The sequence below is a fragment of the Dromiciops gliroides genome, chromosome 3 (assembly GCF_019393635.1).
Source record: "Dromiciops gliroides isolate mDroGli1 chromosome 3, mDroGli1.pri, whole genome shotgun sequence".
Taxonomy (NCBI): domain Eukaryota; kingdom Metazoa; phylum Chordata; class Mammalia; order Microbiotheria; family Microbiotheriidae; genus Dromiciops; species Dromiciops gliroides.
Window position 1 is genome coordinate 619,232,867 of NC_057863.1, and position 17,036 is coordinate 619,249,902.

At 44.2% G+C, this 17,036-nt stretch overlaps 1 protein-coding gene across 5 annotated transcripts in view; it reads right to left on the reverse strand.

Annotated features, from left to right (window-relative positions):
* DNAJC16 (DnaJ heat shock protein family (Hsp40) member C16) overlaps positions 1-17,036 on the reverse strand; it is a 36,297-nt gene that overhangs the window by 5,167 nt on the left and 14,094 nt on the right. For all 5 annotated transcript variants that reach the window (XM_043991900.1, XM_043991902.1, XM_043991898.1 and 2 more), the window contains exons 5-13: positions 10,938-11,122; positions 8,343-8,447; positions 7,499-7,657; positions 6,029-6,159; positions 4,971-5,154; positions 3,982-4,164; positions 2,808-2,884; positions 1,859-1,939; positions 1,672-1,767 (exon numbers count right to left, since the gene is read on the reverse strand). In XM_043991900.1, coding sequence (XP_043847835.1) covers positions 1,672-1,767; positions 1,859-1,939; positions 2,808-2,884; positions 3,982-4,164; positions 4,971-5,154; positions 6,029-6,159; positions 7,499-7,657; positions 8,343-8,447; positions 10,938-11,122 — 1,201 coding nt within the window. The remainder of the gene's footprint in view (positions 1-1,671; positions 1,768-1,858; positions 1,940-2,807; positions 2,885-3,981; positions 4,165-4,970; positions 5,155-6,028; positions 6,160-7,498; positions 7,658-8,342; positions 8,448-10,937; positions 11,123-17,036) is intronic.

Consider the following 17,036-nt stretch of genomic DNA (forward strand, 5'->3'; position numbering starts at 1 on the left):
GTTAACAAGAAATGGTGGGAAAACTGGAAAGCAGTCTGGCAGAAATTAAGTTTAGACCAACTTTTTTATATCATATACAACAATAAACTCAAAATGGTTACATGACCTGACTACTGAAGGTGAGACCATAAAAACAACCAGAAAAGAGCCAAATGAGCCATAAGTAGGGAGTGAGCTCTTAACCAAACAAGAGATAAAGTTGACCACAAAAAATAAAATAGATAATTGTTATTACAAGAATTTGAAAAGTTTTTGCATAAACAAAATTAAAGTAGCTACAACAAGGAGAGTAGCAACAAGGGAAGCAGTCAATTATGGGGGGTGGACCTTTTGTATTTCTTATAAAGATCTGATATACAAGATTTATAGGCAACTAACAGAAAGATATGATATTAAAAGCTATTCTCCAAGGGAAAGAGTGGTAAAAGGATATAAACAGTTTTCAAAAGAAGAGTAGTAAATTATAACCACATGAAAGAATACTGCATATCATTAACAATAACAGAAATTAAAATAAAAACAACTCTGATGTTTCATATCTTATCTAGCAAATTGTCAAAGACGACAAAAGATGGGAATAGTCAATGCTGCAGGAGTTCTGAGAAGACAGGCACACTGGTGCATTGTTGGTGGAGCAGAAGCAATATAACTATTTTGGAAAGCAGTTTGGATAATGATGCAAAGGACTAAAATATCCACGCTTTTTGACCCAGAGACCCCACTGCTAGGCAGAAAACCCAAGGAGATGAATGCTTTTTAAAAGGGGGCTCCATATATACTAAAATATTTATAGCAGCATTTTTTGTGTAGCAAAGAACTGAAAATAAAGGAAGATGCCCACTGGCTAGGGAATGGCTAAACATGTCATAGCACAGGGATGTATTGGAATGTTACAATGTTGTAAAAAAACAATGAATCTGATGAATACAAAGAAGCCTGGGAAAGCTTATGTGAACTGATAAAAAATGAAATAAGTGGAACAAGGAAAACAATATACACAACAGCAACACTAATATCAACAAAATGAAAAACAACAGAAAACAATCCAAACCAAACACTGCAGAAACGTCACCACCAAGCCTGAGCCCAGAAAACAGCTACAAGAAAGCCCCTCTGCCCTTTTTGGTCTGGTCAAGGGGGTCCCTGAACTAGCTGAATCTCTGCATATCATGTCAAGCTTGAGCTTGGTGCACTGCTTTTCTTCCTTTTCTATTCTGTTTCATGGGATGGTTCCTGAGAGGGGAAATATGATACACTGGGAAATGTAAATGATACAAAAACAGATTGGAGCAGTAAGACTGGTTTAAAAGAAATGAATGAAAATAGGTCTGAATACTAATTAATTAGCTCCAAAGCCTTTTGAGCAAGGCATGACTTCTGTGATTTGGAGGATTTGAATAAAATACCCCCATAAAAAGATTATACCAGTTTATGTGTATGCACACATACGTATATGTACATTCATATACATACAGGTACATATATCTTGTGTATGTATGCACACTGCATGGCTGTAGTTTAGCTCTCAGCAGCTCCCAAGCCTGAAGCTGCAGGTGCTGGGGAGGTCCCTACGCCAATCAAACCACAGGTGCCAGATGTTTTCCAGACCAGTCTCAAGGTGCCATGCCAGTGGCAGCTCAGGACTACGAACACCTTTCTTTATGCCGCTACCTGCTGTTGTCTTTGCTGAAACAGGTCTCAGTCTTCTCGGTCTTCTCACTGACTTCTTTCTCAGGAGGCCGTGACTCTCGATCCTCATTGGAATCACTGAACAAATGAAGAAAAGGGTTTCCCATTAAGTGGGGATTGGTTGTAGAAACACTTCAAAGGCAGGGCCAGCACACATCTAGGGACTTGCCTGAAAGCCTGAACAATGACTGTTCCAAAAAGAATGAAGAGTGCGGAGAAGATCAGGGACAGAAGGGGCATCATTTCTCGCCTGAAACAAGATTGACAGATGGAAAGAACAGGTTATACCTTGGGCATTTCTCTTCCTTTCTAACAACTAACATGGAGTGGCTTTTCCCATTCCTAATGCATTCGTTCCTTTTGTCTCCAAAGAGGTAAACTTTATTTCCCTCCCAAACCTCTAACTCAGAGGTAGCCATGACATGAATTCTGGATCTGTAGAATTTATTAAGTATAAACCTATGAAAGAAAATAGGCATTTGAATGAAGGATTGAGTTAAACAGTAGGAACAACTCCCCTACAACAAGGGTGGTCTGTTTAGAGACTGAAAAAGGTTAATGAGTGGGCTGTCTGACTGGTTTTCTGTAAACCTATGGCTTGGACCACTTCAGTATAGTCCTCTGTGAAGGTTGGGGATTAGAAGAAATATCCTTGTGTATTTCTTTCTAATCTTTTGATAACATGATCTACCCATAATCTCCCAAGAATAGAAATTTATCATTCAACAAACATTTGGGTGCCTAATTGTTGCAAGAACTATATGCCCGGGGGCGGCTAGGTGGCACAGTGGATAAAGCACCGGCCCTGGATTCAGGAGTACCTGAGTTCAAATCCGGCCTCAGACACTTGACACTTACTAGCTGTGTGACCCTGAGCAAGTCACTTAACCCCCATTGCCCAGCAAAAAAAAAAAAAAAGAACTATATGCCCATGGCTATTGAGCAAAAGGGTGAGAGGAAAGACCCTGCTTCCCCTTGAAAACTCCTGAATATTCTCTCACTTGTCCATGTCAACAAGTACTTCTCAGAAATCATAACAAGATGGAATGTTTCCTCCTAAGAAAAGCAATGTTGGTATTAGCACAGACACAACCATTCAGCACAAATGATTTTCCTACCAATTGTTGTGAAGTACACTGTCCCAGAAGTCTGACAAATATTCAGAAGTGGAATAGATCCATCGAAGGAAAAACACCTAATTAAAAAAAACCAACAAATCAGATGGTGATCAGGCTCCTTCCTGTGGAAGCTTAGCGCTAAGGATCTCAGTTGTGTCCAGATATTAGGGAATGACACTGAGCACAGTGTTCCAGTTGGAAGTCCCTGGGCTCACTTAAGTTAAAGACCTAATCAGTATTCCTTGAACAGAGGACTTAATGAGGGCAGATTTCAATTTTCTGAAACCAGACTTATTATTTATGGCTAAGAGTTGGATAGGTTGGCTAAGAATGGAAATGTCTATTTAATTCAATCAGGAATTATGCCTCTGCTCAACTCTGACCAGACTGAGAGGGGAAGAGTTAAAGAGGAGATGGTTGGTTTAAGGATGCTATTTCTCTAAGCGTGCACCAACCACAACATTATTATTTTTTTCTGTTTGGTCAAAACAAAACAAAACAAAACAAAAACTCCCACAAACCCCAGCAAAATCTAAAGTTAATCCAGGTACTTTTATTTTACTTTGCTGTGGAATTTTGTCTTGTTTCAGCATTACCAGAAAATCTAAGTGGAAACTGCTAGGTTGAGAGAATTCCAATGAGCAAGAGAAGCTGCTTGATTGGATCTCTCTCTGAGCAGGAGTATCTGTATATGAATAAATTGTTTCTGAAAGATCATAGCCCAAATGCCAAGCACCGAGTTGTCCTTCCAAATTCTAACCTCAGAAAGCAGCTAAAGGTTCTTGTGCCTCAGTACAGTGGCCACCAACTGAAAACAAACTCCTATTGCCTTAGCAGTCTCCTTTCCCAATATGGCACCCTTTTCAGCCTTCCCACTCAACCTTGCTACAAGATCAAGAGAACAGCATGAGCCTGGTCATCTGTGATCTCTTTGAGAAGTAGTGGGGTAGAGAAGACTACTGGAAACCTGGCTCTGACACTGCTTAGCTGCATGGCAATGGGGAAGACACTGCACCTTGCAAGTCTCCATTTTCCCATTGGTAAAATCAGGATAATAATCTTCACACTAGCTACCAAACAGGGTTGCTGCAGGGAGAGTATTTTGGAAATTTTCGCAGTGCTTAAAGCATTGAGAGTTATTGTACATGAGCTATTGTGGGCCCGCAATGCTTACAGGAGCAAGTTCATCGACCAGATCAAGTAAGATGGCCTCAGAGGAAAGAAGAGCAGGGTCTCTTCGTAGCTGATCCAGATAGCCCAGAAGGATGAACTTATCTTTCTCACTTCCCGTCCAGGGATTTTCCAGAGTTTTGTACACCACCTTCCCAGCTGTGTTACGCCTTTCTAAGATAGAGACCTGAGCCGCAACAAAAAAGAAAAAGGATGTTTTAGCTATGATAACAACCTGCTTCTTTGGGGAGGTGCTGGAAAAACCAGCTAAGAGTAACTATGTCATATGGGTTCTCAAAAGATAAAAGGCAAAAGAAAAATATTTTCTGGTCCTTCTGTTAAGAACGTGGGCAGGATTAGACAAGACCCAGCTGCTCTGTTCTGTCATTTCTGTGGCCTCTGATACAATAGCAGGGAAGTCCAGGATTTGGGAAAGGATTCAACACAAGTACCACAATGAGGCACGCAAACCATACAGAGGGCTGCTGAGGAACGCACAGCGCCCCCTGTGGAAAGGGAGGCTCTTCCCTCTGCCTGCTGACATGGGAGGGAACGTGGGGAGGTGCTGTCCACAATGGAGTGGGCTGCCTCAGGATGGGGGTGGGGGGTCCTGTCTTTTCAAGCTCTTGAGACTCCATTCTAGGGTCCCTTACTGGGATTCCTGCCCACGTGGCAGGTTGGATGTGATACCCACCCACCCCCTCCCAACGGTCACTTCAGCTCTGGGATGCTAGGACTCTATGGCAGGAGCTCATTGCTAATGAACAGTGAGGAGAGTAGAAGGGAAGCTTTCTCAAGAAGAGTGACGATGACACTCCACGGAGAGAAGGGCTAATGCCCTTCCTTCCCTATGGGTCAGAGCCTCCATAACTAAAGCTTAGAGCAGTCAGAGAGGCTGGAGTGCCAAGGCTCAGGGTGAGATGATGAGGGCGAGCCTAGGAGACCACAGGAGCCCAGCATGCCCCTGCCCAGTCAATGCTCCATGTGACTCACAGCAGATTTTCCCTGAAATGTTTCACTGCTGGGTAGCAAAGTGTTGGCAAACTCCTGCTGCCGGTTGCTGTAGACATGCACAAATCTCACAGTGTCCTGGCTGTTTGCCAACGCGAAGGACAGAAAAGCTTCAAAATCTGGATTTGACTTTGCTCCTTCCCGAATCAGCAAGAGCACACAGTACCTGCACCACACCGAGAGAAGGCAGGACACGGTCAGTGCTGGAATCACCGTGGAAGACCACCTTCAGGAGGCCACTCCTGAGCCCATGCCCAGTGAGGACACCAGAGAGCATCTCAACTGTATAATCCAAGGGGGCCAGGGGCCTAGCACATGGACTACCACCCACGGGAGCTGCCCACTGCCAGAAATTCCCTTGTGACTTTGGTATCTACATTTGCCTTTACTTACCAGTTTGCCTGCAGCTTTTTCTCAATAGAATCTAAGCTCCTTTTGGACACTCTCACTGTTGTCTTTGTAACCCAAGGCCTAGCACACAGTAGTTACTTGATAAATAACTGCTGAATAAATGAATTTCCCACTCAAATAAGGCAGCAGGTTTTGCAGTGTGAATCCAGGTTGTGTTCAGAAAATTTCACAATGATGAAAGGTTATTAACTCCCCACTGCTTCCTCAGATAGGTGACATTTCTCCTTTGAGCCAAAAGCCAATGCAACATTTAATAATCTTCAACTCACTGAATCCTAGTTAGGTAATTACAGCCAATCTAATTAAACAAGCATTTACTCGGTGCTCACTGTTTGCAGAATCCGGCCTCCTGCCTTAGCCTACCTTAAGTCCTTTTTCCATTTATATTCCTGAGATGAGGTAAGTGACTCCTCAGGCCAAGTGCACACAATTGTTTTAGCTTACTCTGTCTACCTGGCTTTTGAATCCCTGATCATTGTTTCTACTCTATCTAGACTCTTTAAAACCACACACATCTTGTGAAAACTATGGAGCCCCAGCACCCCAAGCCAGGAAAAGTCTGATGGGGGAGCAGCTAGGAGTCATCCTCAGAGGCTGGGGTCAAGAGAAGAAAAGCCTCAAGTTCTTACTTCCTCTGGCGATGAGACCTCTTGACAGGGCACAGCTCATGAAACATCTTCTGGCTGGTGAGCCGGGCTGCTAGGAGGTACTTGTTTTGTGAGACAAAGTCTTCAATGGTCTGTTTCTTCAACCCCCGAGCCTGGAGAAACAAACCAAAGAGCAGTGGGCTCTCATTCCATTGTCCTGCACCACATTGCAGACACCTGCCAAGCCCTATCCATTCACAGGCAAGGGGTCTTAGGGACAGAGGCTGAAAGATTGGCTCAGGGCCAGAGTGAAGGCCCACCAGAGTGAAGAGCTTCCTGCCAGACTGATGAATGCAGCAAGGAGTGCATTAGTCAGCAGGCTAAGGAACACCAAAAGCTGGGTTTTTCTGGTCTCCTCGAATATTGGATCTTTGGGGACATGGGCTTGCTAGATTTGTTCTTAATTCTGGATTCTGCTACAAATTCTCAGTGGAAACAAGTATACCATGCATAGAGTATAAAGATCAAGGCTTTCATTCATTGTATTTCCTGCAAAGGAGAAGCAAGCTCTTGAACAAAACACCTGAATGAGCTGGTAAATGGGTTCTGTAAAAGGCTGCTTTAATGTTTTGCTTGTGCATCCTGAGGTGTAAACATTAACAACAATTCCTGTTTATATAAAGCACTTTAAGCTTTACAGGACACAAGGAGTATGAGATAGCAGTAAAAAGTAAAGCAAGGCAATTCTCATGCTTGTTGAGAATTAGTAATTGAATCAGAAACCATGTAGAAGACTGCCCAGATGAGTCTCCTTTGGGAAGCCAGAGGGGATGAATGAGGGCACAGGCTGTCAAGGGATCTAGTTAGTTCCCTAGCAGGAGAATTTCTGATGTAGTCTAAGTTTTCTTTCTTTCTTTCTTTTTTTTGGTGAGGCAATTGGGGTTAAGTGACTTGCCCAGGGTCACACAGCTAGTAAGTGTCAAGTGTCTGAGGCTGGATTTGAACTCAGGTCCTCCTGAATCCAGGGTCGGTGCTTTATCCATTGCACCACCTAGCTGCCCCTCTAAATTTTCTTAAGGACTAAATAGAAAGCCAGATTAAATGCAGGAAATGGAGAAGTTAGACTATGATTCCATCTTTATTGACTTGGCCAGGTAAAACTTCAAAGAGGTTTGCTCTCTCCTCCTCACATGCTGTATCTGTTTTTAATATTCACATAAGCTGAGCCTCTGGATGACAAAGAGCCTCTGCACAAAAGGAAACCTCTCTGTGCCTGTGCACAGGCAGCCAGGTGGCGCCATAGGACACAGAGTGCCAAGCCTGGAGTCAGACTCATCTTCCTGAGTTCAAACCCAGCCTCAGATACTTCCTAGCTGTGTGACCCTGGGCAAGTCAATTCATCTGTCAAATGAGCTGGAGAAGGAAACGGTAAACCACTTCAGGATCTTTGCCAAGAAAACCCCAAATGGGATCACGAAGAGCTAGACACAACTCAACAACAACAACATGTACCTGTACAACATCAGCTGGTTTGTCTATATGTTCCTTGAAGACCAACATGGTTGGGGTGTAGATGTTGACATTGTACTGACTTGTCATCTCTTGAGTCCCTCTCAAGCCGACATATACATATCCAAATGACAAATAATCCTTGTAGGCAAAAGCAATCAGCTGGTGGGGTGTGACAGGAAGAAGTGGAAATGAACAGTGAGTTCTATATCGGTCTGAATTCAGACCTGGAATTGTTCCCCTCGATGGAGGACACCTAAAGCCCCACTAAGTCTTCATCACCTCAGGAAGCTCAATAAAGAAACAAGGGCAAATGTAAGTGCTGTTCACAAATGAGACACAGAAGCATCTCAACTGTCTTTTGGCCTGAGGAGCAAGTAACACCTGCAGTTCCCTATTCACTTGTATTACTCTGGATTTAGAACCTGGGTTCTTTGGGGAGGACGTGAGCTTGATAACTCTTCTGTTAGTGGTTCTCTCTCCATCTTTGCTAGGTCATGATGTTCTGACCCAGCCAGCCCTAAAGTTCTTGGCACCTGTGTCAAGAAAATGTAAACATCTGTACCGTGCACCAATCAGCAGAACCGAACAGAGCTAGGAGTACTGGGGGGCCTGCTGATCATAGTCCTATTTTTCAACTTGAAAATCTTGGAATGCACCTACAGCTCCTTTAAGCAGACAATCAGAAGACAAGGAAGCGGTGTGGAAACAGCAGATCGCTGATCTTCCCACACTCCCCAGGGCTCAGCTGGTCTTTACTAAAAGGACACCCTGGTTCAGTGTTTCACCAGAGACACCTCCTTCCACTAAGGCCAGATGGTGCCATTACCTCTAGCATATAATGTACCTTGTACAGCAATGGTGCCAGCGGCATGTGGTCAAACAGAAGGACGTGAGGCTTATTCTCCTGCTGCCAGCCAGAGAGAAATCGGACGTAATTTTTATCAGTGACCTTAAAATTAAAAATTTAAAAAGAAAGAAAAAAAATTAAATGCTTATTTCAATCCATAATAGCAGTTTTAAAAGGAAAAAAAGTCATGAGCATGCTTACAAGACTCATGAAAATGTAGCCATTAGATCTTCTTTTCATCTTATTACTCAAGTCATTTAAAAGAGCCGGGGTCTTATAAAAGCATCTGCTTCTGATTCTCGTTCTTTACTTGAAATCGTAATCCTTCCCAGAGCAATTATTACCCATGCCAATAAAAAAAATGACCTCCAACTCTGGTTTGTTCTCTAATTACTTTTTCTATCAAGGCATTTTATTCTGTAACATAAAATGTCCCTAAAGCTAAAAACTGGGAAAGGGAACCTCATCAATGACAAGAATATTTCTGAAATAAAACATTTCAGATTTTGGTGGGAAGAGTGACAGGAATGAAGAGCAAGCCTTTACACACCCAGACCTTCCTCTAGATCCCTTCAGAGTGGTCTGAGAAAAATCTGAAAAGTTTGTTATAATGATCAACATTTGGTACTGACACAGAAGCTCAAGGATGGAAGGGACGAAAGATGGCAGTCTAGCCCAAGTCTGAACAAGCACTCCCTCTTTGCTGTCTCCGACAAGTGGTCATTCGGCTTCCAATGAAGGGCCCGTGTTCCACTGTTGAATATCTCTCAATGTTAGAAGGTTTTCTTTATATTGAGTCAGAAACTACCTCTTTGGAATTATGTGTCTCCCCCACCTCCACCTCCCACCCTTACTGTGCTTAGCTGTGTCGTTGTCATCCCCCCCCCCACCCCGCGTCTCCTATTCTTCAGGTTAAATATCCCCTGTCTTTTCAAATTAATCCTTGTGTGAGATAATATCTGGTTCCTCTTTTAAAAGGTAATACTTTGCTTTTTTAAAAAAGGTGAAATTTTGACAGTATTGAAAAAAATGCCAACCCTTCTACATCTCCTGATCTCCACACATGGATGCTATACAATCGTATAAGCTGCTGTCTAAATGGCTCTTCTGTGTTCTAGTCTTTGTGTCCAAAGAGCCTCCCAAAAGAGAGGGTCATTTAAAGATCTGAACAAAGTGAGGCTCCAGATTGCAAGATCGGCCGTCTTTGAGCAGTTCATATACCAGGACCTCATCTCTTCCTCTTCTGTTATGCTGTGAGCGCTGTAGGACAGAGGGGGGTGTGTGTGCTAGACCCCTAGTGGACCATAAGTGACATGAAGGCAGGGGCTGGGTTACTTCTGCCACAAGATGTCAGAGAGGAACACGACCTCCAGCCCTTTTACACAATGTATTACTACAGATAAAGGGCCCCACAATGATGCTGAGCCCAGGCTGTGTCCCTCTGACAGTTGAGATATTGGCAGTCTATCTTATCTAGAGACAGCAACTCTTGGGATGGACTCATACAGGGCAGGTACTGAATCAACATTTTTGAACTGAGGTTTTTCTCAGCACATTCTTTCAAGAAATGCTTACTTCCATCTCCTCATCAGGCATGACCCAATTCCCCAAGAACTTGTTGAGAAAGTGTAATGAAAACACTAAGATCTACCTACTATATTTTCTTTTGTTAATATAAAGGACAAATCCTTCAAAACAAAAGCATTTTCTGACTTGTCAAAAGACCTCAGTGGAATGCAAGAAATAATGAATAAAGGACTCCTGCAGAGGAGTCACTGGGTCAGGACCTGAGAGAGACAGAAAGAGAGAGAGGAGGGAGACAGAAAGGGGGAGAGAGAGGAGGGGGGAGGGAGAGAGAGAGAGAGAGAGGGGGGGGGGGGAGAGAGGGAAGGAGGGAGGAGACATAGTTCTTGCCCTCAGGGAGTTTGTACTCTCCAAGGGCAGAAAGGACAGGAACACAAATGGTAATACAAGGTAGTTTAGGTAAATGTGTAGGAAAGGTCTGAGCAAATGGTTTAGTGGAGGGAGAGCTGTCATGAAAGAGAGGCAAAAACCGAGTGGCCTTGAAAAACAGGCAGGATGTGAACAGGGAGAGATGAAGAGGAACATACTCTGGGTGCAGGGAGTGAAGAATTTAAAGGTGCAGAGCTGGGGAAGTCTGTAAGCTGTTCAGGGCACTGGAGGGTGGTGTGCTCAAGCTGAACAAAGCACAGGTGCTGCAATGGGGCTACTTCTGTCAAAGTAGTTTCATGGAGGCAGAGATAATAATTCTGCTCCTTCCATATAGTCCTAATGTCTCAGCAATCACCGTTCCCAACCCAACACCACAATCTGATCATCATTAGAAGGTCAATGTGGTATAACTGCACATTAGAAAAGTAGCTAATATCATTAATTCATTCTCCACGCCTGTGCTTAGTGGTTTCCCCATCACACTCAATGACTTAGTTTAACTAATTACTTTGTTTATTGCCCAGCCCGACAGGAAACTTCAGTCTGCAAATGCTCAGGCAACAGACAGACTCAGACCCCCCAAAAGAAAGGCTTTCCAGCTTTCATGCCCTTTGGGAATCAACCCTTTGTGAAACCCACCTTCTCCACCAAGTTCCCTGGAATGAGGCTCTCCACAAACTGTCGAAGGTTCTCTCGAACAACTGCATTGTGGAAGAAGGAGATCTTCCCATTTATGATTCCCAGGATGGAGGGAGTGCTGTGGGCTCCAAGGTGATGGGCCAATCGTCTTTCATAGCCAGCATGGACAACGCCAATTCCCACACCTGAAAGAAGAGGGAAACTACATGAAGACTTGCAAAAGTACTGAGGTGGGTGAAAGGAAGTGGAAGGAGACGGACAGACTGACCAAAACAGAGTCTTCTTTTCATAAATAATTTGGAATTTTTTTACCTGAGAGAAATGTATGAGAACACTCGGTATACCTTTTTCCTCAGTTTCCCCTCCTCAAAACTCAACCTTGAGAAACAATACCCCATGAAATAGGATTTTGAAAGGTTCTAAGATACCATTAGCAACATGACTCTTACCTACTCCTGACTTTTAAAGTTTAGAATCCCCCCAAAAAACATTTATTAAAAACCTACGGGATTGGGGCGGCTAGGTGGCGCAGTGGATAGAGCACCGGCCCTGGATTCAGGAATACCTGAGTTCAAATCTGGCCTCAGACACTTAACACTTACTAGCTGTGTGACCCTGGGCAAGTCATTTAACCCCAATTGCCTCACTCGAAAAACAAAAAACAAAAAACCCTACGGGACAGCTAGATGGCACAGTGGATAGAGTACCGGCCCTGGATTCAGGAGGACCTGAGTTCAAATCCAGACTCAGACACTTAACAATTACTAGCTGTATGACCCTAGGCAAGTCACTTAACCCCAATTGTCTTGCCAAAAAAAACCCCCAAACCAAAAAAACCTACTGTGGGCTAGGCACTGAGCACACAGACATAGATAGGAGGAAGTCCCTGCTCTGAAGGAACTTATCACCTAGTAAAGAAAAAGAAGCACAAAGAACCATGTTCAAGGAAGAGTGGGATAAGTGTGGGGGGAAAGATCCAGGCAAAATGCTATGAGATGAGGAAGGAGAGACTGGTTTTCATCTTTTTTTTTTTTTTGGTTTTCATCTTGCTATAATGGAGGGCATGCATCAGAGAAAGCTTCATAAAGAGTGCACTTGTGCTGAGTCTTCAGGTAAGGTCAGACTTTGCCTGTGGAGATGGAGCACATAGGAAGTCTCGTTGAAGATCAAGAAAAAGCCTGGACTGGGGAGGGCTGTAGTGAAGGACAAGAATGGTGGGGAGAGAGGCCTTGAATGCCCCACAACCACAGCCATCTAGGAAGAGGAGTAACTAGAAACAGTTGCATTCACGTGCTTTTCAGATAGATACTTTGTTACATAGCCTTGCAGTACTGAATACAACTCTCTTACTGAGTGACTAGGTGAAATACAGTAGCAGACTTTAAAGTTATCTGACTTCATTCTTGCAGATGTTTCCTGACTTTATCCATCCTCCAAGGGACTGGTAACAGTGGGAGGGAAAATGAGAGGTGGAGCTAAGGAAGGTCATCGAATACTGGGGGACGGCCTCTGTGGGTGGAGGAACAGCTAGTACGCCAGCATGGCTGGAGTGTGGAGAGTGTGAATGTGGCTAATATGAAAGGCCAGAAAGTCAATAAACAATCATCAATACGCATTTATTAGGCACCTACTATGAACCAGGCAATACGCTAAGTGCTGGGGATACAAAAAAGAAAAAAAGAGGGACAAAACACAGTCCCTGCCCTGAAGGAGCTCACACTCTGATTAGAGGTGGGTGGAGGCTGGATTGTGAAAGGCTTTCAATGCCAGGAGTGTGCATGAAGATGTGTGAGCACTGGAATGAAATGATTAGACATCTGCCCGATAAAGATTATTTTGGCAGCTGAGTGAACAACAGATTGGATGGGAGAGAGATGGGAAGCAGGGAGACCAATTAGGAAGCTGCTGCGATGGTTCAGTTGAGAGGTGATTGGGGCATTTGCTGTGGCAATGGAAGAAAGGGCATGGATGGGTATGAGAGATGTTATGGAGGTAGAATCTGGAAACCAAGTGGCTATGGAGGGTGAGGAGAGAGAAAGGTCAAGGTTAACTCTGAGGTGTGGATCCGGATTATTAGAAAGATGGCGGTCCCCTCAACAAAAATGGGAAGTGTGGGGACTGGGTACGCTTTCTGGGAAAGATAATGAGTTTTATCGAAGACACGTTGAGTTTAAGATGCTGACGGGATATCCAGTCAGTGATGTTTAGCAAACAAACACTTGGCAACACAGGGCTGATACTTAGGGGGGCAAAGAAGGCTGTATGTAGAGATTTGGGTGTTATCTCCATAGAGACAATTGAGCTGATGAGATTAATTGGTGAAAGCACAGAAGGAGAACAAAGGCAGCCCGGGAGAGATCTTTGGGGGACTGCACTGCTTGTTACATGGGAGATGGATGAGAAGGAAGTCATAGGAGAGTCATGAAAACCCAGGGGGGAGAGACTCTCCCTAAGGAAGGAGTGATTAGCAGGGTCATATGCTCCAAAGAGGTCAAGAGGACTAAGAAAAGGGCCTGAGATTTAGGACGGAAGAGATCACTAGGGTCCATGGAGTACTTTAGGACAGTGGTTGGGTCACAATGGAGACTGCAGGAAACTGAGAACTCAATGGGGGTGAGGCCATGGAGACGATAGGGGAAAACCAGTCTTTCTCTGAGTTTGGCTGATAAAGAGAGACACAGAGTTTGAGGGGATGGTAGGGCTGAGTGAAGCCTGGAGACTTGGGCATGTTGTGGAGGAGGAGTCAGCAGCAAGGGAGAAATGGAAAATGATAGACAGGAAATGATAGAAGGGCCAAGCTCCAAGTGGAACTGAAATCAAAGGCAGAAAGAGAAGTTGGCCTTGGCACCGAGAAGGGCCAGTCTTTCCCAAGAGCCTGGAGCAAGGGAAGAAAGGAGGAGGAACATCGCGGAGACGTTCTCAAATGTGGTCTACAGGCAAAGAGGGACCTAAGAACAGAGGGTCTGGATTTTCTCAGTAAAGTAAGAGGTAAGACTTTTGCTGACATGAAGGGGTAAGGCAGGTAATGTTGGGGGGGGGGGTTGAAGAAAAAAAGAGGTTTGGAATAGCTGCTCAGGCGTGTGACAGGAGTCAATCAGGGAAGAATAAATTGATTACCACACAGTATTGAGGGCCCATTTGAGAAGGGAAAACCTAAATCTGCAGTGGTCTCAGTTGGCACTAGAGCATGCCTTTCTCTACAAGTATGTAACAATACATAAATAGAAGGCAGATGCTGTGGGAGTCCTAGACTCCCTGGACAGTGTCCGGTGAAGCCTAGGGATGGACCCTTTCTCAGAATCGTTTTAAAATTCGTAAATAAAATAAAATACATATGATTATAAAGGAAACCAATTAAATGGAAATTGTTGTTGTCAATTATGTTGAAATAGTTATCAACTTTTTTTTTTTAGGTGAGGCAATTGGGGTTAAGTGACTTGCCCAGGGTCAAACAGCTAGTAAGTGTTAAGCGTCTGAGGCCAGATTTGAACTCAGGTCCTCCTGACTCCAGGGCCGGTGCTCTATCCACTGCACCACCTAGCTGCCCCAAAATATTTTTTTAAAGTAATGATCTCCCTGAAATCTTTCCATGGACCACAGGTTAAGAGCTCCTCATCGAGTCCAACCCCCTGGTTTCAGAGGTGAGGAAAATGAGGCCCCAGGAGTCTGAGCAATTTATCCAGAGTCAGAGAGAGAATAAACAGCAGAGCTAGGATGGGAGCCCAGGCCTTCAGACCCCAAACCCAGTGCTCAGAAAAGATTTAGGTTAAAAAAATAATATCCACTTTTTCTTTTTCAAGTACAGTTTTTGCTTTAACATGAATTCACATGGCACAAATTGACTTTATGTAGAGAATCCAGAAATCCACATGCCAAAAAAGGCCCCCCCCCCACCCCCCCACCCCACCATGTTAACTTTCTAGGGCTGTGCCCTTTCTCTCAGCTCCACCTAGCCCCCAAAGAGATCTAAATGAATAGAGGGGTGGAGACCTCTGCCACAGCTGCATGGTGCCCGGATCAGGGGCACCTTTGCCCTGCTCCACCTCCCCCTGAACGGCTGCCCATCCATGTATTCTTGCTCGTCCCCCTCCGTGGATGGCCCCGGCTCCAATATGTTCCTCCTTTTGCTCTTGCTTCTCTGTCCCTGGCCTCCACATGTCCTTGAGCTGTGTGCCAGCCCCCTCCCTCTGCAGATGTGCCTCTCCCTCCCTTGCTGCCTTCCTCCCTCCCTACTTTCCCTACATCAGAAAGCAAATTTAAATTAGGTCTGAGGAACAGGTCACTTGGGGAAGGTGAGAATTGTCTGTAAATCCCTGTGGAAGATACCTATGGCATTTTCTTTGCTTGACGATGCATGTCTGTAACAGGGGTTATGATTTCTTTCTCAAAAGGGGCAGAAGAGGTTGGTGAGGGTGGGGGGAAAGGGAGAAAAGGCAGATTTTTATTGACTGAAAAAATTAAATTAATAACCAATGCCCTCCCCACCCCTAGATACCCAGGCTACATTTGTCTTCATTCCACACCAGTCCTAAGCAACTTCTTTTAAGGAAGTGATGAGCATTAGCTAGGTGGCACAAAGTGCTGGGCCTGGAGTCAGGAACACCTGGGTTCAAATTCAGCCTCAAACACTTATTAGTTGTGTGACCCTGGGCAAGTCACTTAACCTGTCTGCTTGTTTCCTCATCCATAAAAAGGAGATCATGATAGCACTTACCTTAAAGGGTTGTTGGGAGGGTCAAATGATCAAATGTTTGTAAAGTGCTTAGTAAAGTGTCTGGCACATTGTAAGCACTTAATAAATGCTCCTTCCCTTCTCATCTAGCTATATATAACCTATACAAATCCATTTCTCTATGTACCCTCTTGGGGCAGCTAGGTGGTGCAGTAGATAGAGCACTGGCCCTGGATTCAGGAGGACCCAAGTTCAAATCTGGCCTCAGACACTTAACACTTACTAGCTGTGTGACCCTGGGCAAGTCACTTAACCCCCACTGCCCCACCAAAAAACAAAACAAAACAAAATGACCGCTGAATTACATTATTTTGTGTTGCTTGGAATTGTTCTCAGATGGCTTCCTTTACGCTTGCTACTCATTCAACCCAGTCTACCGAAGATATTCACTTTCTGAATGTGTAAAATCACAGCCAAACTAGAGAACATGTCTTGGAAACAGCAGGTAACTCCCTCTGCATGCAGGCCTGCTTGCTCTCCCCATTGCTCCCCAGACCACAAGATTTGCTTACTTAATCCCTTTGGCCTTCTCCAAACCTGCTTCCTATGCCTGAGTACCAGTTTCCTGCCCTGGAGGCTCATCTGGCCTCCTCTGGACATGATATTGGCTGCTTTGATTGTTAGTTGGAGGCTAACAGGAGCCTTTAAATTGACAGAATTTTCCTAGTACTCTCACTTTGATCATAAAAGTATTTTATTATTTTCTAGTTACATGTGAAATAGTTTTCAACATTTGTTTTCATAAGATTTTTAGTTCCAAAAAAAGAAAAAAAAAGCTTTTTAGTTCCAAATTTTTCTCCCTCCCCCCTCTCCAAGACAGAAAGCAATCTGATATGTTATATATAGTACTCTCACTTGGAAGAGGAAAATCATTAAAAAAAAATAAATCAAACTTCCAAGGGATTTTCCTAGAGTGCATATACACTTAATCACTTGCAGAAATGCATTCAGACTAGTTTCTTCTTTCCTCCAATCCTACCTCTTAGCTTTATTGTCGGAATTGATGAGAATCATAGTTCAGCCATTTACAACCCATGTGACCTTGGACAAATTCAGCTCCATGCTGTCCTCTTCTCAGTCCCCAGCCCTATTATGATATGGATGACTGCCCACTGCCAAGCTCAGCCTTGGCTCATCCCCCATCTGCTGCCTTTGCTCTTACACACATGCTCTGCTCTGAACGAAGGTGGAGAAGCTCACCCAGCCTTTCTGACTGGCTCTGCAGCACATCTGTTACACAGCCTCACTTGGGTGCTCGCTGCTGCTAGGCAATCCTGCTGTACCTCCTTCACCAACTCACTCTCAACTCTCTGCGGTGACTCTTCCAAACCTTTTATTTACTTCCCCTTTCTCCCGGCTGAGAAATT